The sequence below is a fragment of the Centroberyx affinis genome, unplaced genomic scaffold (genome assembly GCF_046629955.1).
Source record: "Centroberyx affinis isolate AG114_WGS23_722 - 3 ecotype Tasmania unplaced genomic scaffold, CSIRO-AGI_Caff_v1 ptg006324l_1, whole genome shotgun sequence".
NCBI classification, from domain to species: domain Eukaryota; kingdom Metazoa; phylum Chordata; class Actinopteri; order Beryciformes; family Berycidae; genus Centroberyx; species Centroberyx affinis.
The window spans coordinates 199,909-227,600 of NW_027283216.1; the positions used below are offsets into that span (position 1 = coordinate 199,909).

At 42.5% G+C, this 27,692-nt stretch overlaps 1 protein-coding gene across 2 annotated transcripts; it reads left to right on the forward strand.

Moving 5' to 3' along the window:
- Window positions 1-886: 886 nt before the first annotated feature.
- snx13 (sorting nexin 13) lies at window positions 887-26,861 on the forward strand. Of its 2 annotated transcripts, none has more exons than XM_071512507.1 (26): window positions 887-1,018; window positions 10,553-10,665; window positions 10,800-10,902; window positions 11,122-11,211; window positions 13,532-13,653; window positions 13,851-13,969; window positions 14,355-14,459; window positions 14,592-14,680; window positions 15,435-15,518; window positions 15,693-15,831; window positions 16,014-16,102; window positions 16,416-16,515; window positions 17,234-17,427; window positions 17,767-17,871; window positions 18,138-18,270; window positions 18,504-18,541; window positions 18,759-18,828; window positions 19,944-20,122; window positions 20,589-20,696; window positions 20,823-20,933; window positions 21,516-21,677; window positions 22,066-22,137; window positions 22,304-22,449; window positions 22,834-22,902; window positions 22,988-23,100; window positions 23,995-26,861. In XM_071512507.1, the coding sequence occupies exons 1-26, from the start codon at window positions 1,007-1,009 to the stop codon at window positions 24,228-24,230; spliced, it is 2,901 nt and encodes a 966-aa protein (XP_071368608.1). In that variant the 5' UTR covers window positions 887-1,006; the 3' UTR covers window positions 24,231-26,861. The 2 variants fall into 2 exon arrangements, with proteins under 2 accessions (XP_071368608.1, XP_071368609.1); XM_071512508.1 differs by having other exon boundaries at window positions 19,980-20,122.
- Window positions 26,862-27,692: the final 831 nt, after the last annotated feature.

Here is a 27,692-nt window from a genome sequence, read left to right on the forward strand (position 1 = left end):
GAGCCAGGGAATTTATTTTGCTTCATCCTTGCCTGCTGTGTGACCCAGCTGGGGCTCTGCCCACCTGGAGAGAGGTACTGTGATCCAGAACAACACAGACATATTTAAATGAGCAGGATCTCTTTCAGCTGGCAATCTCTACCACTCTCCATCTCTTTGTCTCTGCCTCTTTGTTTCTGCCCCCCCTCCCCTCTCTCTCTCTCTCTGCCAGGCCACAGGTGGTGTAAGGTATAGCCTGAGTTAATGAAGGTGCCAGTGGGGCAATGAATTATGCAATGTAACTTCGTTTGCAGGAAGCCACCGGTCAAGCATGTGATCGATACAAGACTGTAGATCAGACTATCTTGTGCAGGCTACAGACAAGGCAGTTTGTTTGACTGAAGTGTCTAATATTAGGATTGCACCATAGTAGTAAGGATTTAAAGCATAGCTGTAGCATACTAAGAGTAGTAAGAAATAGCCATTGGCAGTCACTAACTATTTGAGTTGTAGGCCTACACACTGTCGTACACCTTTTTGGTACAGCCACACAAAAGGAACAAAGGCGCACCTGTTTTTATAGTGCAATATTATGTTAAATAGAGATTGTCTGTGCAGAAGCTGACTGGTGCTGTAGTAACGTTAGGTTAAATTTTGACAGTATGGGAGAGCTCAAAGCCATGCTGCTGGATGTACCTGATTTTTTTTTCATTGTGGTCAACCAGTGTAGGATATACCTTATATTCGTGAAGATTCGTATTGTATTTGGGTCAGTCAATCACGATTGTCACTGTATTGTGTTTGTCTGTCAATCAGTCACGGGTGTGTTTCTGCGTCACCGTTTTTCAGCCAATCGCAGGGCGGCGTCGAGAAACGGGGCACCCGAGACGTAAACCTTGCAACATGGCGACGCTCCGAAGAGAGTACGGAGACTGGAAATACAACCGTTTTTAAACGAGAAAATAACCTCATATTCGCATGTTACAATGTGGTGGGGTTAGCCAAAGCACACACAGCCTTTTAAACGATGTTTGCAGAGGTAAGTTCGTGCGGGCGAAACATACGCGTGTACACTAGTTTGTTTTCCCAGTGACAGTTAGCTGGCTGGCTAGCTTTCAGCAGCTAGCGCCTTAGCTTTAGCCCCACAGGTAAACACATAGCCTGGCAGGGCGGGCGCCGCTCAGCACGGCAGACAGCTTTTCTGTTTTCAGAAAAGCATCTGCTAAGTGGCAGTCAGCCCAGGATTACACAGCTAATACGATGAGCTTAGGATATCCGCACTGTCAACGCCGTGCTTGAATTAGCTCGACACAGGCAATGTCGATAATATGCGTTTAGATTATGAGTAACGTTCCTCATAGAAGAATTTCTGTATCGCAACAAATTCAGGTGAGATGGGCGTCAGCCATTTGGCCGGTTAGCTAGGCACATAGCTAACGTAACAGTTGAGAGAAAGTTGGCTAACGTTACCTCTTGTTAGCAAGTTTTCACGGGTGGGTTGGCAAACTGTACAGGTGTGGACTACGGAGCTTGCTTATCATTTGACTATCTGAGCTGTTGCTTCGTGTCACTGCTTTCTTTACGTTAGCTAGGTGGCAAACAGAAGAAGCGGTGCCAGTTGGTAGGACAATATATTGTTAAATGTTGTGGCATTTTCTTGGCATTCTTGTAGTTTGCAATTAGTCTGGGTGAGTCTGAGACGTCTAGCTAATCCCGGCAATGCACAGCTGTCCGGTGGTGATGTTTTCAGGAGCATTCAATAGTCTTTAGCACTGACTGCCAGTCAGACTCTAGTAGCTCGCTACCCTTTTCAGCTACATACATCTCTCATGACATAGGCTTGAGAATGGCTGTGTGTCTTGAAATATTAATAGGGTGTGTTTAGTCCATGGTATCTATTGACCATTGTTGTTGGTCAGTGGCTATATGCCTGCGGCTGTTTCTTTTATGGTGGCTAAATGGTCTGCCACTGGGTTCTGATGTGACATTTTGCTCTGTGACCACTCGGTTTGACAGGCCTTTCATAGTGTGACTTGTGATAACATGGTACGTTTGCTACAATTGTTGAGGAATACGGTTTCGCAATACACACTTCTCTACTTACTTCATACATCCCTTAAGCCTATTTTCAATAGATACTAGACTGCTGTTCATGACATCTGTTGATAAACAAATAGGCTACGCACTCTACCTCACCTGAGTGGCAGGTGACCCAAGATGTGCTCGGCACCTCTCCAGAGGGTTAAGTAGAGGTTTAGCTGTGGTAATGAAGCTTTAGCCTGCACTGTACTATTCTACATGTATGACAGAGTGTACTGACTTCTGTGTAATACTCATCCAGGCCTAAAACTATCTCTTGCCACTACCTCTGTGTAAAAGGTTGCTTTCATATGTAACCTTTCTAGTCTGAGGTGATAATAGGGCTATATCGGACCATCCCACGACATGTTTAGGCTTTGCACCAGCTTTGGAGTGTCATCTTTAATTAATCCTCAGTGTATTACGGATTGAAGAGGCAAGGCTAGATCCAAGATGCTGTGTTAGACGTGGCCCTTCACAGCTTTAATGTCTGTTAGTTTCACTCATTCATTCATTCATTCATTCATCATTGTCATCATCACGCCAGGTCTTAAGAAGTGGCCCTTCTACTAATAAGCTACTGGCTTCGGTCAGTTCTACTCACCTCCAGCGGTTCACCTCTCAGGATTTCGCTGAGGCTTCCAGTGATATTGTGTTTGTTTTAGTCACATTTTTTTTTTACTCAGATTTACTTGATGTACAACTACATCCAGCAAGGAATGTAGGAACATAATTTACTGATTTGATTACATAAACTGCCATGATTTCGCAATATTTTGTCATTTGGCTTGACAAATATATGGCCGCACAGTGAAATTTATTTAAAATCTTGCTTCTCTGTCTGGTGATTCTGTAGCTCATTGGAATGTATCAACACAAGGTCAGCTGCAAACACTGGCATGACTGTAGGTATGACTGTGGTTTACTACTCTGAGGAAGCGGAGTTCCCCCACATAGCTTGTTGAATTGTAGATCGAGTTGGCTCGTTAAAGGTAGAAGTGAGTATACTGTTACCGTAGGAACGTAGAGTTATCTCACTGCATTTCAAAAGGGTGTTTCTCTCCAGACTAAATCTCATTAAGGTGTCTTAATCAAAGCTTGAGGGACATTAAGACTGGCATGCTGCTCACATCAAGCCTGCTTGTCATCTAGTACACCTCTCTCTCCCTGCTTCTGTCACTAGGAGTGGTTGCCCTGTCATAGGAGAGGAGAAGCTTACACCTTTCAAGAGATGGATTAGGATATATTGAGGGTGTTGATGGGAAAGGCTCCCTTCCATTTTCACTCTCTGACGTTTTTAGCCGCATTTTAACACCCCATAACTCTCTGTAACACCCCATGTGCCCCCCTGTTTACCCCCCTATGTTACATTTTAACCCACACATCAGGGCTGTGAAAGGTGAGGTTCAGTGTGGACTACTGTCAAAAACCCCTTTCACACGTAAGATTGACCTGTTAACTTTTGCGGCAGTGCTAGTGGTAACCCCTGTTCACACTATAAGCTACTATCCGTAGAATTTGTGTAGAATGCTTTCACACATGACATGACTGTGCCGGATAGGTGAAGCGAGGCCATGATGCTTAACTCAGACGACATAAAAGGAACAGTTCACCCAAATTTCCAAGTCATTTTTTCAAGTGAGAAATGGTAGGAGATGAAGTGGATCATTTTGGCCTTGCCCATCTGCCGTGCGTGTTTGCTCTCGTGCTATACCTGTTGCTCCACTTTATGTTAATTTGGTTCAGAAAGCATAGCTAAAGGCTTGTTAGTGGGGGATTGCACAGCACAGGTTTAGAATTAGCAAGCAGCTAGATTTGTCCAGGGTCTGCTGTACTGCTGTACTGACTGCCTTGTATGTAAGTCACCATGGGCTGTCAGCTATTTGACAGTGGAAATGAGCTGATCACCTTCAGATGACAGACTAGGTCAGGCAGTCTGGTTGGTTGGACTCCAGCCAAAATCCTGACAACACCTAACAGACCAGGGCTAGATTTCAACAACATTTTGATGCTATTTGTCATTGCATAAATTTACATATTGTAGCCTCATATTTTCCAGATTAACTAGACTGTAGTTATTCAGCTACTCATGTGACTGCATAACTTTTTTGTTACACATATTTAACTATCTTAGTAGATATATTTTATAGAGTGAAAAAAAATCTAACAACAGCCTAAGAATCAGAAGGAATACCCTAGGTGTCTGTCACAGCTGTAGGTGAATTTCCATTATTGGGATAATCGTGAATATCCTCACGACATGCTCGTGCTGACATTTTTGCACTTCAATCTATCTTGAAAAGGACCAATGTTTGGCACGTCTCACTCTCTAGGCCACAAGGCTAGCAGTACTGTTTGATGACAGAAAAGTGCCACAGTGTTTTTTTTCACTAAAAGTAGTACAGTACTAGTACAGTTTGACTCTATGCCACAATGCCAGTTGGACTTTATTTTATTTAAAGAACAGACTCACACAATGTTGCTATTTTTTATTTATTTATCCTTTATTTATGCATGCATTCTGCTGTCCTTGCTGTACCTCTGTCTGTGTGATCTGAAAACAAAACAAGTTATTCATTTATTGCGCATTTACAACACATAACTAATTGAACCATGTGAATGCTTGGATATCAAGTTGATAGGTAGATTCTTTTTATTAATGGATTTTTTTCTCTCATTGTGATTACCTGCTGGGTGTCTGAGAGTCTGAATCTGTCCTTGTTTGTTTTTCACTAAAAAGGATGTTCACAAAAAACAGATATGTGTCCTATGATGTAATGAAAATATTTGTTTCTTAACAAAATGTAAGGTAAAGTGATTCCGGTATGTTCTAGTGCCATTTTAAGAGTTTTAAGCATATTTTGATGATTATCGATGATTATTGATAATATCGTGAATCGCAATTATTTTGGCCAGGATAATTGTGACATGAAATTTTCATATCGTCCCATGCCTAACCACCATGTGTAAAGCCCGATTCCCCCACTGTCAGTCTCTCTCAAGCTTTAGCCACAATCAGGGCCATTGATATTGGGGCTGTACTTTTTTTCTGAATACTGTGATTGCAGTATGAATTGGGATACATTTGACACAGATTTTCCTGCATAATTTCTTTTTCGCTATTCAGAAATGTAAAAAAAAAATATATATGGCAGGGAGAGAAAATGACATGCTGATGCTTTGATTTGCTCAGTCTTTTCTTCAACATACAACATGGTTTATCAGGTAGGAATTCTGCTCAGCACCATAATTCCTTGTTTAGTAGGCTGACTGAAATGCCTTTCCTTCCGCGAAAAAAAAATCATATCCGTGTGCAGTCTGTAATTTACAATAGCCTACTCACTGTTGCAATTTCAGGTTGTATTTTTTTGTTTAATTGCACAGCTCTAATTGATATATTCTTTCTCACACTGGGGATTTAACCCTAAAGCTAAGATGGTAGTTATTTCTATTGTGGTGGTCCTAGTGGATTAGGCCAGGATTGTCAGTCATTGCCCTCCCTGCTCACTCTCTCTCTCTGAGGCGTTAACCATGGATCACCCAGAGGAGAGCTTTAATGGGCTGAGTTAACCTCTCGCTCATTGGCCACACTGACCAGGGTTACAGTTTGTGGACCTTTGCGTAGGTCACAGAAATAGAAATGTCCACGCCCAAATCTTCCCAGGCCTGTGTGTGTGTCTGGATGTGTGTACCTGCGTAGGTGTGTGTGTGTGTGTGTTGGTTTTGTGTGTTGCGCCGTTTTGTGTGTTGAGTCTGGGAAGTGAATTCTGTCTCCAAGCCACCGATAAGAGCCCCTGTGTGTACGTGTGTATGGGTGTGTGTGTGTGTGTGTGTGTCTCTGAATGTGTCTGGCGTCAAGGACATCAACTAGTATGCACTTCAAGAATGCAGGACAGGTGTTTTTTATGCCCCCATCATGCATTTAAGAATTTAGATTATGCACAATACAAGTTTCTCCCAATCATTGTTTGTGAGTGTGTGTGAGAGAGCGAGAGAGACAGTGGGTGTGTGCTTCAGAGAGCACAGGGAGATCAGAGTGAATGCATTAGCAGACAGTGATGAGCCTGTCTTTTTGATCAAGGGAAATGTTTGTGTGTGTGTGTGTGTCCGTGTGTGTTAAAACTAGAGGAGATGAGCTGTTCTTTGAAGTGCTAGTCTCTGATTACAAAACACTCTGGACAGTCTGGATTTTGGCTGTGTGGAATTTAATAACGTGATGTGGACGTGCAGATGCTGGATGGATGTCTTTGTGTGTTCCACATATTGTGGAACACACTGTATTTTTGTGTCTGAATGTGTATTTTGCTCACAGACTATTGTTACACTCATGCCTGTGTGTCCATTTAATGTGGGTTGCGTAAGGAATTGCACAGAAGTTTATGTGTGCGTGTTCCCATTGGACTTGGTGTTGATCACTGGAACAGATGGTCCGTGTTTAAAACCCTGTGTAAGCTGTAATGACTCAAGAGTGTCAGTTGTCATCTCTCCTAGAGAGCCAAGCCTCCACCGCCTCGTCACCTCATCACCCAGGCCACAGCCCTACTGATAGGCTCCAGACTCACTGGCCACTCACTGGCACCATTGACGTCAGACCTGACTTCCATGACCCATTTCAATTGCATTTGAATACTTTCTCAGGGATTTAATGAATTTAGCAGGGTGGAGCCTATATGACAGTATTTCCTTTACATTAATTTCGCTACAGTGGCCCGCACATCTGGAAAATTGCCTTCACAGCCAGAAAAATCTAAATGCAATGATAATTCATCATCTAGCTGCATTGCTCAGCGCAACCCTCTAAAAATAACAATAACAATTGCAAATACAGCAAAATTGTCCATATTTCATGATAAAACTATCCAAATAAGAGCCATTCTTAAACTGCAATACCAGTGATCCTGGAATGGGCCTAGGACTGAACCTCAGTATCAGAGCCCCAGCCCTCACATTTACAAAAATATTTACAGGAAACACTGTCATGCAATTTGTTCTCAAAAGCACAAATCCTGGCCACTTGCACTGCAAGCAGTCTAAAGAAAATACTAATTTTAATAATAATTACTAATAATAATTGAGCCAGGACTGATTGATGTCACTGGCAAGGTCTGCTCTAGGATCTTGCTTACCATGGTAAGCAAGTGGTCGTCCAAGTCTGTTCACTGTAGAGGTTCAGTGGCTGGTAGCTACTTCACAATGATATGGAAAGTCAGGTCTTGTTATCGCTTTCTGTTATCATGTGTGTGTGTCACAGTCACCTGCTAGCATGTAGCCAGACCTGGTAGTAATGAACGTGTCAATGATGACTGTAATGGGCTGCTGAAAGGCTTTGAACTCTGTCAACAGTGGAGAGCTACTGCAGTTTCTGTGCTTACTGTGACTCAGACAAGTGAAGGTGAAAGGTAAACAGATTAGTTGTGTTATTACAGGTCAAGCTGTTGCAAATGTTGATGAAGGTCCGCATGAACTTCATTAACTTGAAGTTCAAATTGTTTTTCTTGTAAAAGGAGACATTATTGTGCCTGATCACTTTCCTGTGTTATGGCTGAAAGAGAGTTGTCTACGCATCAGAGAGCTCAGGACATTGTACAGTTCATTCAAGATAGTCAAATCTTGTGGTAGGGTACAAAGAGTTCTCTGAATAGCCTTCATTTATATTTCAACCACTCCTAGCTCAACTGTAGGAATAGTTTTCTGCTGTGACCAACCCTATTCTCTTCCCAGAGTCCTAACCCTACTATTAGAGCTATTGTCCCAGCCAGTGACGGTTTGGGAAAGAGGCCCAGCCAGTTTGGACACATTCTACAGCCCCTACACTGTCTGCTATGCCTCATGTGTTCTAAGTCATGTTCAAAGATGCTATTGTTACTGCTAAGTTAGTATCCCATAGGTTTAAAACTGGTTCTGCTGTCTGTCTCTGGCCTAGACTCTGACAGGGCTTAGCCTGTTTGGCAGGCTGGGGTTATGGGTCATTGGTCAACAAATGCAGGGTCACTGTGATTGACAGCTATCAGCATCAGGTTTTTAGTTTTTACAGTATGCAGCGTAGTCAGTGGTATTCAACTTGTGTGCTGCTGAGGCATGCTGTGTGGTGTGTGCCTTGGAAGGAGCTCAGTTGTGCCTCTAGATTTTGCTGAAAAGTTTCAAAAATCAATATCAGACAAACCTATTGTACTGAGTTTAGAACTCAGTACATTGTACTTTTGATTGGTTTTGGCAATGCAATTAACACATTTATAATTAAACATTTTCCACTAAGATAGCTCCCCCCCTTTTATGAGTAGCTATATGTGGTGTAGGCTACATTGGATTTTTTTTTGTTTTGTATTGGCAATTTGTGTGTTGCGTCACCCACTGGTCTCACCTAGCTTACCACGTGAATTCCTGATAAATTGACCCTATTCCTTGACAATAATTTGTCCAACGTCGTTTCTCAACAATAGCCTGCCTGTGTATTGCGGTCATGCTATACATAGTAAGCTCACTGGGCCATGTTTCCGAGTGCGACACAGTTGGCAGCCAGTCTAATGTGTGTCATCCGATTGTCCATAGCTGGCTGTGGCAGAGAGAACAATGTGTCAGTATCCTGAGGAAGCTCTGTCTATCCCTATCTGGGTCTATCAGTGGAGCTGCTTATCTAAGGAACTCTAGTATGAATCCAGGGCAGCCGAGATCATCGCCGCTGATGATCAGACACCAGACACCGTGCCTGTCACTACCACTATCTGATGACCCCACAGTCAGAGCGTGAGCTTATATGTGTGTGTGTGTCTGTCTGTGTCACTCTGTGGGACTTCTCTATGTGTCACGATGGGCTATGTAGATGAAGCTGTTTTTTTCACCTTACCTCATGACGCTGCATATATTATGGTACTTTGCTAAGCTCTGCATGGCCTAGTTTCATTTGTCCAGCCTGCACCTGCTGGAGTGGTGAAGTACCCCTTAGTGGAGCATTGTGGCAGGCTCATCCTTCACAGAGAACCCCCAGTGACAGACACACACACACACACACACACACGTACACACACACACGTACACACACACACACACACACACACACACACACACACACACAGATATACACACACCTGCACTTGCCTGGAAACTTGCACTTCTTACACTTCTTACACACTACAAAGCTGAACTCACAGTTACTTTTGGCAGCATTGTGGGGTAGTGAGTGGGGAGACCATCCTTCATCAGGAGAACTGGGGTTCAAGCCCCCCATGTCCACAAGCATCGAACCATGCGTAAGTGTTTTTGAGCAAAACACTGAATCCCTAGCAACTCCAGGGGCTGTTCTGGTGCTGACCCTGCACTTGGATGTTCCTGTGAAGGGGGACAAGTGAAAAGAACATTTTCCCTTGGGGATCAATAAAGTATTACATTAGCATAATTAGTATTTTTTACAAACACACTGCATTTGATGTCATGATTGAAAAATGGAATCCGTTGAAAATGTAATGTGAGTGAGTATCAGCTGCCGGCTTGGAGGTCACTCCAGTTTAAAAACCCTCAACTTGTGTTTAGCTGACGCGAGAGGGTATTAGTCCTGCTATCTGTGCCAGTGCTGCTTACGCACTGACAGTTAGCTTTGGCCTGCCAGGCTGGCCTGGCCTGGCCTTCTATGACTCTATAAATATTGAGTGGCTAAAAGTAATATTAGCCTTTTCTGTATTTTCTAAATGAAATAATGGTGCTTGTTGCGTTAGCTTAGCACATGATTGAACAGAGAATTAGCTAGAGAATTCGATAGCTAGCATTAGCTTGTTAGCTTATGTGGTAGGCTGGGTTGGAGAGAATAGGGGTTGCAAGCTGGAAACTAGAGCTTAGTTTCCTGCACTGACAATAACAGGAAACCTGAGGATGTGACACATGTGCGTACACACACACACACACAGTTTTCTTAGTCTTTGTCTCATTTTCAATTCAATTCAAGGTGCTTTATTGGCATGACAGTTCACAAACAAACAATATTGCCAAAGCATGTAACTCATACTCGCTAACAATACAACACCTCATAACGTGTGTCTTATTTTAATATTCTTTTTCCTGTGTTGACATCTGAAGTGTAAAACTGTGATTTTTCTGCTCTGAGGAGACGTCATTGTACAATAGCAGCCTAATCATCTTATTTAGTCAGTGTCAGACAGTTGCTTTTGATTTTAATTTTTTCTTCAAAGCAGAATGAGCAGTCGAGCCAAAACAGTTTTATGTGGAAAAGTTATGTTGGTGATGGGGTAATGATCAAGCCATCTTTCAGATAGTACTTAGGAGATGAACAGAAAAGACAAACAGAGAAGTGTGAGAGTATAGCATGAACCCAAACCATGCATTGTACTTATCCCCTCCAATGTACTTAACCACAGAGCAACCTATCTTTTGACCAATTCAAATAGCTACATTATGCCTTTGTCAATATAAGTCAGCAAGGCTTTACAGCTTAAAATGTAGTCCGTAGAGGATTTAGCATGTGTGTTTTGTGTGTGTATTCCAGGCCAGTCTGTCCATCTGGGGATGGGGGGGTCTTGGAGTCGTGCTGTTCCTCGTCACCTTTGGACCCTTCGCCATATTCTACCTGGCCTTTTATATCTTCTGCTTCATTGGAGGGTGAGCGGAAGACTTCTAAACCAGACATCATTTCTTTATATAAGCCTGCTCTCTTACAGTAACCACAATATTCTACACAGTAGCCTGATAGAGCAGTTTTTAGCTGTTCTCTTGTTCTCACCTCTGTTTTCCAGAGGCTTTGCGGTCACTCTGCTCTATGGGAAGATCAACTCCGAGAAACACCTGGAAAAGTGCGAGCACTCCTACCTGCCACCCACACAAACTGGTATACTGAAGGTAAACCCGCACACACACACATTCTTGGCAAATGCACACGCAGATTCTGACACATGCACTGACACACTAAAACAAACTCACCAAAACAAACAAATTCATTAGTTGCTAATCAAGTTCCTTCCTTCATGCCCTCAGCCAGCCAGTTACTATGCAGATAATAAAAGTTTTCAATGATTTGATTACACTGCCTCTCTCTGAATCTTTCTGTCCTTTCATCAGACATTGGATGAAATGAAGCTGGAGCTGAAGCCCATAAAGATTGACAGGAGACTGACTGGCTCCAGCTTCATAGATGAACCACTACAACAGGTATGTGTTTTTGTGTGTGAGTGTTTTGTGCAACGAATTGGCAAACTCTTGTGCAGTTGGCACCTGTGTCAGAGTCAGAGCCACATCAGTAGCATAATTGTTATCCAACTTGATGTTTCTCTGTTTCCCCAATCAAATTGTGGAACCAGAGAAACATCAAGTTGGATAACATGAGATTAATAAAATTGTCACACACATGACCAGGGTTCAACGTTTAGATCTTTTTCCACCTGCCCATTCAGCTCAGTAGTTTTACTTGCCCCTAGCATGTTTTCATTGGCCCAACAGGCACAAATGAAAACAACTTCTACATACTTTAAGGAATTCATTACTCAAAAATGTTCATAAAATACAACATAACAGAAAAAAATAAGATTGATTGATCACTAACTGATAGAAGTTTTTTTTTTTTTTTTTAAATATAACCACCAGGAAAATCGAAACAAAAAATATTTATTCGTCTTGCCAGTACATTAATGGGACCTGACAAGCGGTTGTCAGCTAACTGCTTTGCTAGCTTACAGGATTGGTGCCGACAGCTGCTGTTGTGGGCACTAGTATCCGTTTGCCGTAATCATTTGTGCCTTTATAAAATGAGCAAGCTTGATCCGCCTTACTCTAGAATTGCCGACAAATGGTACAGACTGTACAGGATTGACTCATCCAGGGTTTCGATTTGTAATTTGAAGAACCCACTACCATGTCCACTCCACACAACTCTCTGAGTAACTCTGAGGTGGCGTCCAATCTGATTGGTCAGAAAAAGCACTCCACAGGTGATAGTGGGCCAATAGCAGAGGAGAGAGGCAAAGATAACACGATTATCACAGGGTGACAAATAGTAAGACTAGAGACTCTTGACAATTGGGCACTGGCCCAATTGGGCCACTGTCTGACCAATCAACTGGCCCAGGTCAACAGTTTACTGGCCCCAGGCCATACTTACTGTCATACACTGCATGACCCCTAACTTTTCATGCATCGTGCTCTCAGGAAGTGTGTTGCTTGTGTGTGTATGTGTCAATGGATTAGTCTTGACTGACAGATCCTGTCATTAACTGACAGAAAGTTGAACTGAAAGTTCCTGTACTGTTAAGCTGGCAGTGTTGCATCAAGGCTGCCTCTGTCATGTGGATCATGCAAAAGGGAAAGATTATTGCAGGCTGGAAAGTAACATTTTCACCCACTGACTGGTGCAGCTCGTGGTGGTGGATTCACAAATCTATCCTGCCAAACAAATATTTAGATAGACCTCCCAAATGAGGGTTTTGTTGCCGGTTAAAGTTGTCGACAGGGAAGACAGACTTACCGGCCTTTGCCTGGTGGTTGCTGTTATTTTCCCACCCTGCACTGTGGTTATAGCACTTGTGATAGAAAAAAAGCTTTGAAGGTGTGGTCAGTAAGGCAGCAAGGCAGACAGAGTTAAGTGCAGACATAGCAGTTTGTGATGGTCAGATGACACAGAGTACTCTCGGTGTCTCTCTCCACTCCTGAGAATGCAAGCTACAGTCTTTTCAGCAGCATGTGTGCCATGAGCTTCTGCACAGCTACGCATGACACCATGTAACCCCTGTGTTCTGCTCTCTGAAAGAAGTGCTTGATCTTGCTGTTTCTGGCACATTCTCTCAGTCTTTCTCTCATTCTCTTTTTTTCACTCACACTAGTGCTCTCTCTGACACCCATTCACACTCAAACACCCCTTTTTTATAACAAAGTTTTCTCTCTCTTTCTGAGGTTTGAGTGGGAAGAGACTTGGATCAGTGTGATTTTCAGTTATGTGATTACTGGTTGTTTGATGAGACAAAATTTGGTCCACCTTGTCAGGCCACAGAATCACTTACTTAGATATGATGGAAATATGGCTCCTGTAGCAGCTGCAAATGGAGAAAATTACATTAAATAATCTGTTGGCTTGATTTAATCATGTGACTCAGCTGCATCCCAATTGTGTGTAACATACTACAGCTAAAGCTTAAATGATTGATTTACCCAGGTTCCCTCAGATCTAATAGCTCAGCAGTCTATTTCTTGTTTGTTTGTACCAGACAGTATCACCCAACAAATTAAATTTTCATTCAAAGAGTCCCACTATTTAGCCGTCTTTCAGTCTCACACTGCCCCCCTCCTTTCCCCCCTTTCCCTCTCTCCTTCTCCCTCTTTACTCTCTATCACCCTCTGTTTACATGTCTCTCTGTTAACCTTTCTTTCTTTCTCTTTCCCTCTTCTCTCTCATTCTATCTATCTATCATCACTCCTCTGTCCTCTGTCTCTCTCTCTCTCTCTCTCTCTCTCTCTTTCGCTGCTCTCTCTGTTTTTCTAGGTGATCCAGTTTGCTCTGAGGGACTACATCCAGTACTGGTACTATACTCTGAGCGAGGATGAGTCCTTCTTATTGGAGATCAGACAGACACTGCAGAACGCCCTCGTCCAGTTCTCCACACGGTACTAGACACACACACGCACACACACACACACACTAGGGTTGTCATAGTAACATATCATTACCTAATTGTATGTTAGTGATAACGTGAAATTTTTAGTCTTGATATATCACTGAGTGGGCATGTTATAATTGTCAATTTTCATTTCTTCCCTCTCTTTGTGTGTGTGTGTGTATATGTGTGTATGTATATCTCAAGGTCCAAAGAGGTGGACTGGCAGCCTTACTTCACCACTCGCCTGGTGGACGACTTTGCCACCCACCTACGTGTCTTTCGGAAAGCCCAGGATCGCCTCAGCGACAGAGAGGACAAGCAGAGTACGCGCGCGCACACACACACACACACACACACACACACACACACACACACACACACACACACACACACACACACACACACACACACACACACACACACACACACACACACACACGCACGCACAAAGGGATATGCTCTCTCTCTCATTCTTGCACTACACATACACTTGCATGTCTTGAATGGTTTCAATTTGCTGTTAACGATGATTGTGTAGTCCTGAACTATATCAGAGGTTAGTGATCATTTGAAGGAATGAGGTTTGATTATGATCATTGTGCAGAAAGATGATGACAATTGTAACATTAGGTTTATGATAAATTCAGATGATAATAATTTTGAAAAAAGTGGTGATGAGAGTGAAGAAGAGTGATAATTGATGAACAGGGGACATCACGGAGGAGCTGGTGGACTCGTTCTTTGAGGCGGAGGTGGAGATGGAGAGGAAGATTTGTCGAGATGTGGTGTGCACCTCGCACAAAGATGAAGAGGGTAAATACATTTTCCAATTCTCTGTGGCCTTACCTTTCACACTGTCAAACAGAACTGTTTTTACAAAAGTGTTTGTTGCTATAGGTGGTGAAAACTAAACATAAGCTTAGTTTTTGTGTCTGTGTCTGTCAGGTTTCCTTCGGGACTTGTGCGAGTTGCTTTTGTATCTGTTACTACCTCCTGGAGATTTCCACAACAAGAACATGAGATACTTCCTAAGGGTGAGTGGTACATAAGATACATAAACACTCTGTTACACAATATGTTATTTGATCATAACATAGGTGACTTCATTGGGTTGAGTGGCTAATACGATGTGCACTAACACACAGATTCAAACATATGCACACAAAATCACAGTCACACAATATGTCATACAACCTGCGTGGGAAATTAAGCTAGCCACCTGCCAGATGCTCCCACTTTGGCAGCCAGCCAGCCAACAATCTAAGAGCATTGTTTCAATACTAGGCTCTTGGATAGACTACGCTGTATGCAGTACTACAGTGGAGCTGCACATTTTTGCATTGTAAATAGTTATGACTACATATAGAATAATAATAATGATAAAACGTTTTATAGCACCTTTTAAAACAAAGTTACAAAGTACTTTACAGAAACAAGATAAAATCAACACTCAAGCAGACCCGAGGATTGCAGGCTGCGTTCTGGCTCATAAGGGACTATCGTGTCAGAAATGTAACTAGGAGTCAGGCCCTGTAAAGCTTTAAACATTATCAGTAAAATGTTAAAATCAAATCTAAAACTAACAGGCAACCGGTCAGAATCAAAAATCACACCCAAATTTCAGGCAGCCTGCTTGACATTGGTGGACACGCTGCCAAGATTATTCTGGAGCTCGAAGGACCGAATAAAACAACCTCTGTTTTGTTTTGTTTTTTATCATTGAGCTGGAGAAAGTTCTGCGACACCCAGCTCATAATATTCACTGTAATGTTTGTGTTGTGTGTGTAGGAAGTGTTGGCGCGAGGCGTGCTGCTTCCTCTGATCAACCAGCTGAGCGACCCAGACTACATCAACCAGTTTGTCATCTGGATGGTGAGATGTGGCACTTATACCCTTCCTATCAGCCGTTGTCTGGATTGACCTTTTGTTTAAATAATATGAATACTATACGGCCCAATCCAACTATGGAAACAATCAAAAAAGCAATTAAAATGGGAGAGAAATGGCAATTGGCAATTGAGTGTGTGTTTGTTTGTGTGTGTGTAGATACGTGACTCAAGCTGTAATTACGAAGCCTTCATGAACATCCTGAAGCTGACAGACAAGCCTGCTGAGCTGGAGGCTGTCAAGGACAAGGTGCTGGAGGAGCTGCAGTACCTCCGCTCCCTTGACACCGCTGGAGATGGTAGGCCCCCCCCTTTTTCTCTCACACACACATGCAACTAATCAGACAGACACATGAATAGGAGGGTACAAAGGAAATCTGAAGTGTATGGGTAAATGCTTCTCTGTTGCTCTAAATCTAAAATGCACTCCTTTCTCTCCTCCCCTGATGTCTCTCCCTCTCTTTCTTTCTTTGTACCCCAGACATCAATGTGATCAAGAACCAGATTAACAGTCTTCTGTTTGTGAAGAAGGTGTGTGAGACCAGGATCCAGAGACTACAGTCTGGCAAGGTAAGAACGCTAACTTACTTACTCTGGAGGCACCATCTTTTACCAGCCCTTAACCCTTTGTTAAAAGTATACATTAATGAAACTAGCTGCTCCCTTGATTTTAGCTGTGTTAGTTTTGTTACTGTGAGGGTCAAACTGTTCCTGCCTAAATATCAACTGTATCTGATTGTCAGATTGCTTAGGTAAATCCCATCTTTATTATAATCTCAAACTCTGAACTGGACTCGACTGGACTGAGAATGCTATTTTATTGTTTCTGCTAAGTGTTCTAGACTTTGCTTATCCTGTCGTTGTGTTGTGTTGTGTTGTGTAGGAGGTGGATGCCTTGAAGCTAGCAGCCAGCTTTGGCAAGCTGTGTATCATCCCACTGGATCACATCCTAGTCCACAACATAGCCCTGCAGTTCTTCATGGGTAATTCTAGGAATGCAACATCACACCCACCACTGATACCAAACATGACTGTAGTCCTCCAGAGACTTTGATCCTTAACATTTATATTGGTAATCTTTGTAATCCATAACTTATTTCATTTCTCTAGAGCGTATATCCCCCAACTTCTCTCATTGGGTGTATTACTTTTCAAAATGTCTCTCACTCCCACATGACCTCGTCAGAGATTATGAAAGGTCACTGCACTTCACAGATCTGATTACAATGGTGTGTGCGTGTGTGCGTGTGCGTGTGTGTGTGTGTGTATGTAAATACCCAGGGTGCAAACTAGGAGCCAAGCCAAGTTGCCTCAGATCTGGTGTGGAAAAATTAGCACCAGCCAACAACTTAAACATTGTGGCTGTCAGCATTTACATAAAATTTACATTTTAGACATTTAGTTGATACTCTTATACAGAAGGACATACAAGTCATTCTACAACACCATCAGATGTGTGAAGAGGTGAAACATGGGAGTAAACAGATTTACAGAGCCAGTATTGAATTACGTTTGCCTTTTAGGCATTTAGCTGATCCAGTTCAGGACTTTAGTGCGCTTACAGTGTTCCTGTAACCACAGATGAATGAACTAAGAATGAGAGCTAGAAGGAGAGGTACAATAGGAGTGAAGGGGAGAGATAGAATGTTGTTTTTTTGTTTGTTTTATTTGGGACCAACTGGTGTGTGTCTGTCAATCCAGACTTCATGCAGGCAGCGGGGGCCCAGGCCGAGCTGTTCTTCTGGCTGACTGTGGAGGGCTACAGAGTGACGGCACAGCAGCAGCTGGAGGTGATGCAGGGCTGGCAGAGGGACGGCAAGAAGCAGCCCAGCGCCACCAAGGGGCTGCTGAAGGCCGCCGCACTGGGTGTTTACGAACAGTACCTCTCTGACAAGGTAGGAGGAGTGTTACGACGCTCACATGCATTGCTTAAGTTAATTATTTCACAGTAATCCAGAAAAAGGCAATTCAGACATCAATGAGATTAAAACTGGAGCCAAGCATCTGTTTCAGTGGCTGAAAAGATCAACTGATTATGCCCATCCCCTATAATCACATGGTAAATTACGTACACACACAAAATCCTTTTTTCTGGTTTAGTGGAGCAATTACTTGCTTTAAAGGTCTGCTTTTTTTAGCCTGTGTGGACTAATCTTGTGTGAAATGATCTACTATCCTCTCTTTTCTCATTCTCCTCTCTGATCTCCCACCACCTCTCCCCTCTTCCCCAACAGGCGTCTCCCAGGGTGCAGGTGGACGAGGCGTCGGTAGTGAAACTGGGGGAGAAGCTGCAGAAAGATGACCCTACGCCAGAAATATTTGATGAAATCCAGAGAAAGGTGTAAAATCTTGTCAGCAGAGCTTAGTTTTTTGTCTGTTTGAATCCTGCTTTTGTGCCAATACTTTTAGGGATTTATTTCACCTTTTTGTTTTCAAGACTTCAGGACGTTTTAACCCTTCCCTTTTTACTGGAGATTTCCTGCTTTACAAAACTTTATTTTAGGTTGTTTGGATTTCTTGCCTTGATCCCATTCCTCTGTTTTGCTCCTATTTTGATTTTTTTTTGTATGTTTATATTTGTGTATGTGTGTGCCCCCCCTCCCAGGTGTATGATATGATGCTACGTGATGAGCGCTACTACCCTTCCTTCAAGCAGAGTCCTCTCTACGTCCGCATGCTAGCCGAGCTGGACATGCTGAAAGAGCCCAGCTACAGGGGCTCCGATGATGGTGATGGAGGTGTGTGTGTGTGTGTGTGTGTGTATACGTTCATGTGCATGGTGTCAATCAACTGAGCAGGGTTTTCATCCATGGGTATCAGTAGCCATAACTGAAAATGTGTGCCACTATTAGCTCAACCTTGTCTTAGCTGTGTGCAGTGCTTGGCTGGTCGACCTTAGCTATTTAACTGAGTTGCTTGGGGCCGTTAAATTTGTCTTGTTAACTTTGTTCGTCTGCCCTTCACTCCATAGAATCCTTCAACGGCTCTCCCACAGGAAGCATAAACCTAGTAAGTGAAGAAATGCCACATGTCTGGCAAAGAGACTGCCGTTGTTTTTGTTGCTCACCATCCAGCAGTGAGGCAGCGCTATATTATGTCATGTTTTACATATTCTGTTATAATATGTTACTTGTGGTTAAGTGGTTGCAACACTTTTGTTGTATACTGGTGTTGATTATGTACTGTTACGAGCTGTTAGTGAAATGTGTGTTTCTTGTGATTTTAGTCTTTGGATGACTTGTCCAACTCCTGCCATGATGAATCTATGCAGCTACATGCCTTCATCTCTGACACAGGTACACACACACACACACACACACACACATTTTGGTGCACTCCCTTTATGAGCATGATTACCATAATACTTAAATGCTTAAAGCAGTCCATTTTAATTCAATTAATCACTGTGCTACATCTCGCTTGATATTTGGCATGTTTCCCAGACAACTGATTATTGAGCCACAAACATCTGCCATATCTTAAGCTGTCATTTAAAAGTCAACACTTGCCCAAAGTCTAGCTGTCTCTGGAAAGCTCATCATTTTAAGCTAATGCTTTACTTTACAGCCTAGTACAGTGTTTAGATTTTAGCAGACCTTAAAGCTGTCTTTAGATTCCTCAGTTCCATATATAAGTGCCACTGACTCTTAAATGAAGGGCTGTGAATAAATCATTGCCAACTTTTCAAGAATTGAAAAAAAAAACAAAAAAACAAGTTATTTTTTACATTTTGCAAAGGTAAGCTTGGTCACAGGGTTAGGAATTGTGTTTTATATGTGGAAGAAGATGTTAGACAGCAATTTTGTTTTAAAAACAAAAACAAAAAAAAGATGCAAGCCTTGAAGATTTATGCTGGGCCCTTTATTTTTGTAGTACAGCTTATCATAATTCATAATAGGGTTTGTGATTTCTGATTTTGAAGTGTTGTAACAGCTCGTGTTGAAGAGTGTATTTGCTTGTATACTGGACATCTAGTATCCCCTACTAGCCCTCCCCCTCCCCTCTTTGTTTTTTTCACTAACCTTTTCACCTCCTAGCTTCATTCATCTGCATGCTTCTGATCTGTCACTAAACACTGTTCCAGTATTCTTTTATTTCTTTCATTCCATCACCTTTACCATTTTTCTGTTCTTCCTTTTTCCTTCCTCCTCCCTCCCTTGCTTTTCCTGTCATTCTGTCACATTTCCCTCCCTTTTTTTTTATCATGTTCCCACACCCTTTGTTCTGTATTTTCTCTTGCTCGCTCTCCTTCTTCTCCACACTTTCCACCTGCGCTTGCTTTTCTTTCTTTTCCTTTCTCTCTTCTGCTTTCCATGGCCCATGCCCTCCTCTTCTCCCCCCCCAATCACCACTACCCCACCAACCACCACCACCTCCTCACTCCCTGCGGTTGAATTGCCGGGTGGGATAGCTGATGCTTGTCTTCCCGGCTTCTGGGGTGCTGCAGGGGTTTGCAACGACCATGGTAAGACCTACGCGCTGTACGCCATCACCGTGTTCAGACGCAACCATGACGGCAGCGAGGACTGCTGGAAGACCTACCGCCGCTACTCAGACTTCCACGACTTCCACATGAGGATCACTGAACAGGTGTGTGTGTGTGTGTGTGTGTGTGTGTGTGTGTGTGTGTGTGTGTGTGTGTGTGTGTGTGTGTGTGTGTGTGTGTGTGTGTGTGTGTGTGTGTGTGTGTGTGTGTGTGTGTGTGTGTGTGTGTGTGTGTGTGTGTGTGTGTGTGTGTTAGGAAGAGACATGGTGTATTAGTTGGGAAGTGTGATTATCTTGTGTGTTTGTCTTTAGAAGGCTGCATGGATGTACTGTATGTGTAATGTTGATCAAATGATCAGAAATATTTAAACCTGTATTATACTTCCATGACATACACTTGCATATCAGGTGATCAGAATTTGTGTTTTTTTTTAATCGTGTCTGGATCAGTGCTAGTCTCCACCCTTCCCAGAGGAAACTTGGAGACAACAGTTGTGTTTATCCATGCAACAACAACAGCCAATGCACTTGATTGTCTCCATCTGAACGCTGGTTGTGTGTTCTGTGCTAGTTTGAGAACCTGACGTCCATCCTCAAGCTGCCAGGGAAAAAGACCTTCAACAATATGGACCGAGACTTCTTGGAGAAGAGGAAAAAAGACCTCAACGCTTATCTACAGGTAACCGTGAATGTGTTGGTGTTGATTGGTTCAGTTCTGAATGCCTTTTTTGTCATGCATCATCTTGTACAGTGTATGCGCATAACTGTGTGTGTGTGTGTGTGTGTGTGTGTGTGTGTGTTACAGTTGCTGCTGAACCCAGAGATGGTGAAGGCCTGCCCCACTTTGGTCCCATATGTCTATGACTTCCTAGAGAACAAGGCCTACAGCAAGGGCAAGGGAGACTTTGCACGCAAGGTAAGTTAATGTTTTAAAACAAAAATCACAACGTTTGAATGTCATTAAACCCAAATTACTGTAGTCAGAATTTAGTGCATGTAGTTAAGATTTTGATATATATCAAGTAGGTCAAATCACAGACATAATGCAGAAATGAAAGTGTTCTCTTATCTATTTTTGCGCATTTGGATCTCTGGTAACCATAGATCATAAATAGAACCATTTTTGTTTTTTAAGCAATAAGCCATGAGATGCCATGCTTTACAGTGAGAATTTTACAACAGCGAAGAGTTGTAGTTGGGTATGACACGTGATGGCGATAACACACAATGGTAATAAAAAAAAAAGAATGCAAATGTTAATAATTGAAGAAGAAGAATTTTTGTTATTAAATGTTTTTCTTCTGCCAAGCAATGTAGTTCTAGCATGTATGAGTGGGGATTTTCAGTTTCAGTGCATTAATATGTAAATCAACATTTATTTGGTCACAGGTGAGGGTATATCAGGTATTTTACAACAGCTTTGAATGTGACCAACTGGCGACTGCGACTATCCGTTTTATAAAATGCATTTCCCCTACCGTTCCTCTCCCCCTATCAGATGGACACCTTTGTGAACCCTCTGCGGAGCTCCATGAGGAACGTGTCCAACGCGGTGAAGGCCCTGCCAGACAGCTTGGCTGAAGGCATGACCAAGGTCTCTGACAACATGGGCCGCATGTCAGAGAGGCTGGGCCAGGACATCAAACAGTCCATATTCAAGGTACCACCATCAGATCCAGCACATATTGGATACCTAAAGACAGTAAATGTCTATTTTTGCATCAGTTAGTCCTCAGTTTGCATCTGTCTTTTGTTCTAGTTTCATTGCAGAGCAGGAGTGTCTTTTGTTTGATCCTATCCTGGCCTGTTAGTTTTGAACCTATTCACTTGGGTGTGATTATAATGTATGGACTTCCAATATGGCATAGGTGTTTTCCCTTGTTCACAACTGATTTAACCCTTCCAGGCTCCTAGTGCAACAAAGACTAAAGCTGTATCTATGAAAAGCAGCCAACATGTCTCCAACCAGTCCTCCATTCTCCTAACTGCTCTGCTATGTTAATTCATCCAGCCTCTGACAATCCAGTGTCTTCCCTCTGCTTTCCCAGGTGCCTCCACTCCTCCCCAAGTCCGACATCGACCCAGAACACTGTCGAGTCTCCGCCCAGCTTGATGATAATGTGAGGGTCTATAAAAAAAAAAAAAAAAAGGCATTGTAGTCTAGTTTCCATAGTGTCTCGTAGAATAGATAAACACTTGCACATCATTTATTTTCTTTGTGGCTTTTTTGTAAAATGGACGTCATCAATGGTGTTTGTGTGTATGTGTGTCTGTCTGTCTGTCCAGGTGGACGATAACATCCCGCTGCGGGTGATGCTGCTGCTGATGGACGAGGTGTTTGACCTGAAGGAGAAGAACCAGTGGCTGCGCAGGAACATTAAGAACCTGCTGCAGCAGCTCATCAGGGCCACGTATGGAGACACCATCAACAGGTCAGTGAGACACACAAAGGTCTAAATATTTGATCTATCTATTTATTTTAGCCTATATTATTATATTAGCCTATATGCACTGTTTGTCCTGAATACCTATCAACTGTTCACTCATCCATAGAAGGACTTAATACACTGTAAATCCCCAACTGTATCCCTCACTTATGTTTAAAGCTCCACTAAGCGGTTTTCTGACCACTAGAGGGTGACAGAAACCGCAACACATTTGTAAACACACAGCAAAACTACTGGGCGACGGAAGCCCTTAAAATCTCAATAACACATTACAGCCAAACAATTACAAACATTACAGCCATACAGAGCTACGAGTAATTAGCTTACACACGCAAGACACGCTGACACATTTTTCCTTGGTCTCCACAGGAAAATTGTGGATCATGTGGACTACATGACCTCACCAGAGCAGGTGGCAGACTATGTCAAGAAGTTCAGGTAACTCCTCCCCCTTTCTTGCAAATGTATCAGTGATTGGTCAGAGGAGTTGTGAGTAACCATCTGTGGCTCCGCCCACATGTAGGGATTCGTACTGGCCCAATGGAATTCTGGCTGAGACGCCGCCACGGCGGGACAAGAGCATCCGCATGAGGACACGAGTAGCCGCCAAGACCAACCTGCTAGGGATCATGCCAGGTGAACATACACACACACACACACATACTTTTGGCTCACCTGCCAAGGGCTGGTGAACATAAAAAAAAAATGTACCTGCCAAGAATAATGTTGAAATTAAATCTCACCCTAGTGTTTTTCAGTGCTATTTTGTGTATAAAATCAGCAACTGTGAGAAACATTCAATACAGACAAGAACAGATTGAGTTTTAATTTAAAGCTTGGTGGTCAGCAGGGGCAAAGTTAGAGAACAGGCAAAGACCAAAGACTGTATATAACTGAGACAGTCAAATGACGTTGTCTTAAAAAGTTACCGGCCAATGTGGTGGGTGACCCTTACTGATTTATCAACCAAAGACAAATTTTACCGGCATTTGGTGGGTGTGAAATTGAGAACCTACACACACACACACACACACCCACATACACCTTAAAACTCCACTGCATCGCTGAAGTATTTTGACTTTTCTTATTTGGAACACTCAAGTAATCTTTTTGATAAAACTGAATTTATTTATTTTTTTACAGTACTCGCACTCGCATGTTTCATCATCAGGTGGTAAAAGAAGGTTGCTGGTTAGTTGTTACAATCCCTGGAAATGACAGTCACACAACAAAGTTTACAGATGATAGTTTTCTATAGTTATCTGTTTTTATAACCTAACCATGTTCAGGAGATGCCCCCTTTTTTCCGATTTTAGACAGTCATCATCTTTGTCTGTTGCCATTCGTTTGGTCAGTGATTAGGTGCGCTCACAACATGGGTGCTACTAGTAAAGCATATTTTTAGCATTTTTGTGACTGACAAACTGCCTGACATTAAGACTGTAGAATGATAATGACTGTAGCAATGATTTCTACTGTTATACCGCCCACCACTAGTTATGACTCACTTATTACCTTTCTCTCCCTCAGATGAGCTGAAGCACATCATCGGGGCGGACACCACGCGGAAGGGCATCCTGCGCGTCTTCGACATGTTCCAGCACCAGCCCATGAACCGCCGGCTAGTCTACGTTTTCCTGGAGGGCTTCCTGGAGACCATGTTCCCCCAGTACAAGTTCCCCGAGCTCTTCGTCAAGCTGCACTCCCGCTCGCCGCGCACACACAGATACAACCAGAAACTCAAATCCTGCTCGCTCAAGAGGTGACAGGAGAGGACGGGAGACGGGCTGACTAGACATACACACACACATACACACACAGACAGACAGACACACACAGACTTGCGAGTGAAGAGTGAGAGTCAGGGGCTTGATGTGAAAGTTTAGAGGTGTGTGATTTCTGCTCTTCCACTTCCCTCACCTTCTCTTTAGTGTGCCACTCCAACTTTCCAGCTGACTCTTTCTGTCCAGACAGAATTGAATGGTGAACAAGTCTACACTCACACACTCTACCCTCCTCTCACTCTGACACACACACATGCACACACACACAAATCCTCTAATTTGCACCACTGAGACTGAACATGGCAGTCTTTTGTTTTAGTCGATATTTTTTTTTCTCCCCTCCTTTTTTGACTTTTTATCAGAGTATTTAGCTTTAGCTGGGCCAGACAGTGCTGCTTTCTCCTGGTCCAGAAAGCAGACCACAAATACTGTATTGTTTTTAACCTGCAGGAGTAGATAGCATAGACCCACACCTTGCCTTACCTTCCCGCTTCTGTCTGTTGGCTAGTGTAGGCTGGGTTAGCACAGTCTAGCATCTCAGTGAACTGGTCATTCAGCTGTAATCAAATTTACCCTCATGTTATAGACACTATATCTGTAACAATTGGCCGAAACTACCCTCTTGTATACATGACATTGTATACGTTTTCATTGCAACCAAATATGTCAATAGCACTGGGTTAAGAGGCGCTGTTTTTAAAATGTGACTGAACAAATATGGGTCAAAATAGATGATTTATTGTCCGCATTTTTTTCCTCCAGCCTCAAGGCTTATCTCAAGACATCCTGAGACTTTTTTTTACTTCATCTATACCGCCCATAATCCTCAAAGAATAGGCCACGCCCCCCCTTTAATGCTACTGTCACACCCCCTGATGACCAAAGCTCATGCTGTTCCATTCGTGCACTCGTATGATGTCGGGATACCGTGAACATTACTGTGCTTCATATTGTTTTATCATGTGAAAAATGGAAACCAGAATGGAATGTTCACCTTAAATCCCCTAAAAGGTGAGGCTATGGGCATGGGCTAAGTTGTGTTACAGTTGGTCCAGGTGGGAGGCTCAACTCTGGCTGTTAAAGCATACTATCAAGTACGCTTCAAAGAATGTACTCTCTGGTCTAGTCTGTATTTTGCTCGTTTAGAATTTTGCGCGAATGGGTGTGTGCGTCTGTGTGAGTGTGTGCGTGTGTGTGTTTAGCACGAAGATGCAACCCTCTCCAGTCAGAAACTGTGCCAGTGTGAGCTAGTGAACCAGCCTTAAAACTATATACAGTATATACTGACCAAGAGACGCACGCTAGAGGTAGCTCTCCTTCACACACGACTGAACGTTACAAGGAAAAAAAAAGATAGAGATATGGAGATATATCCCTAGTTAATCACTTTTATTAAGAGAAAATGTCTTTAATTTTGTGCAATATTTTTCTTTAATGCATGTGTATTTGAATAATTGTATACTGAAAAAAGCAAACCATATTGTTTTGAGAAATAGTTGAAAACGTGAAAGAACTCTCCCCAGAAATGTCTTCTTATCCCAACAACTTACATTCCGTTGTTGTAAAAGTACTACGTTTATTTTACAGACTTGTTTTATAAGTCTGAGGTTTGTTTATCTTTTTGTTTTGTTTTTGTTTTTCACTCTTCCCCCACCGACTCTTGGAGAATCTGTGGTTCGGGTACCGATTCGGCAGTGGCAGGGGTTTTCTGTGTGGCAACCTGGTGACTAGCTCACTCGGCTAGTTCACCCTCGGCCTCGAACAACTACGCTCCGGCTTCTTTTAATTCACAAGTGGCGTTTTATGCATTCGAGCCTGTTCTGTTGACTGTGAACAGATGTGATCTTTGATGTTATGAACCAACAGCGGGAGGGACTGCCCCCTCTCCTCCTGTCCAATGGAATCACAGGAGAGCCGCGTCCTGTGACCAATGGAATCACTGCTAATGAGCACTTACCGTAGCGACTGTGGGAGAGGCTCTCCCATTGGCTGAACGGAGCCCCATTCTGCTGCAGTCATCGGATGGAACTCCCTCGTCTGCTGTGATTTGCTTGCACTGAGCAGCCCTGGTGGACTCTGATTGGCTGAGTTTGAGGACATGAACTTGAACCTCTCTTGCTCGAAAAGGGAGGTGAATATTTTGTCCCCATACTGGAGGAGGTGATGTCACCTTTAACTGTCCGCACGCCTCTCCACACAGGAAGGCTTGTCTGTTTTTTAAAATCCCCAGTATATATGAATCTATGATAATGAAAATTGTGCATATCGGTGTACAGTATGTGTCAATAGTGTGCCTAAATGTACTGTCAACTCTATTTTCATATTTTTCTTTATCTTAAAAAAAAAAAAAGAATCAATCAGAATGTCATGGTCATTTTATGCGACTGAAAAGGACTTTAGGGTGTTTTTTGCATCATGCTTATCAAACTCTTCCTTTGGAGCAGCTGTGCTCAGATCAGTATAACACTAATAAAAAGGTAACTCAGACTAACTGACCCACAGTGTGTGGTGTCTTCAGTGTGTTTGCTTGCTGTATTTGTGATGTTTCTGAAAGATGTGCAGGCCCTTTGGATGGTATATATTTGTTAATAAAAACACTATTGATGTGGCTGATCTTCCTGTAGCTGCATCAAGTGTGCCTTTCCTGGATCTAAAGATGTCAGCTAAGGTGTTGGATGGATCTTTAACATACTTGCTTTCTACTGTCCAGACTAGTGCAATCAACCAATGCTACATTGACCAAATAACTGAAGAGGTTATCTCCAAAACGCTGTTGAATCTTCATCATTCAATATCTAAAATACAGAGGATCAAAACTCTTATTAGTACTGTCACTGTCAACCAAGGACTTGAGTACCTGAATTTATTTTAGGTTTGTGCTATTATCCTGTAAGATCAAGTGAAATTTTGCCCATACACATGGATGGAATAATTGTTTCCACAAGAAAATGTTTCGAATTAAATTTAGGTGCTAAAAGTGTTCTTCCTCAAGCAACCACACCAATAACAAAACCATTAATGGGTAAGGTGGGATAAATATTATGTGTTTGCATAGATATGTAAAGGCAGTGTAAGGTTTATTTCATCCTATGAGATTTTTGTCATACAATAATCACCAAATCAAAGCAAGAAAATGATAAGAAAACAATTATAAAACAAACAGTTATCCCAAGTGACAAATTAATTAAAATGTTTACATGTCATTTCTGGATTATAAAACTTGTTGAAAAATAGGCATAGTATTTAAATGATGGTAGATAGACGTGTAATGTTTTCCCATTTTTTATTTTTACTTGTCACTGACAATATCTTCCAATATGGTAGGCGGCTTTATCCATCTGCACAAGGACAACATAGCTCAAGTCTCATGTTTGTCTTTCTTTGCACAGTAACGTTATTGCAATACATAATGCAAACACATTGGACACTGTCAATTAGGACCAG

Coding starts and splice junctions, on each gene's coding strand:
- snx13 (XM_071512507.1), top strand. Junction 15,832..16,013: donor CCTTGACACCGCTGGAGATG/GTAGGCCCCCCC, acceptor TTTGTACCCCAG/ACATCAATGTGATCAAGAAC. Junction 20,697..20,822: donor ACCTCAACGCTTATCTACAG/GTAACCGTGAAT, acceptor TGTGTGTTACAG/TTGCTGCTGAACCCAGAGAT.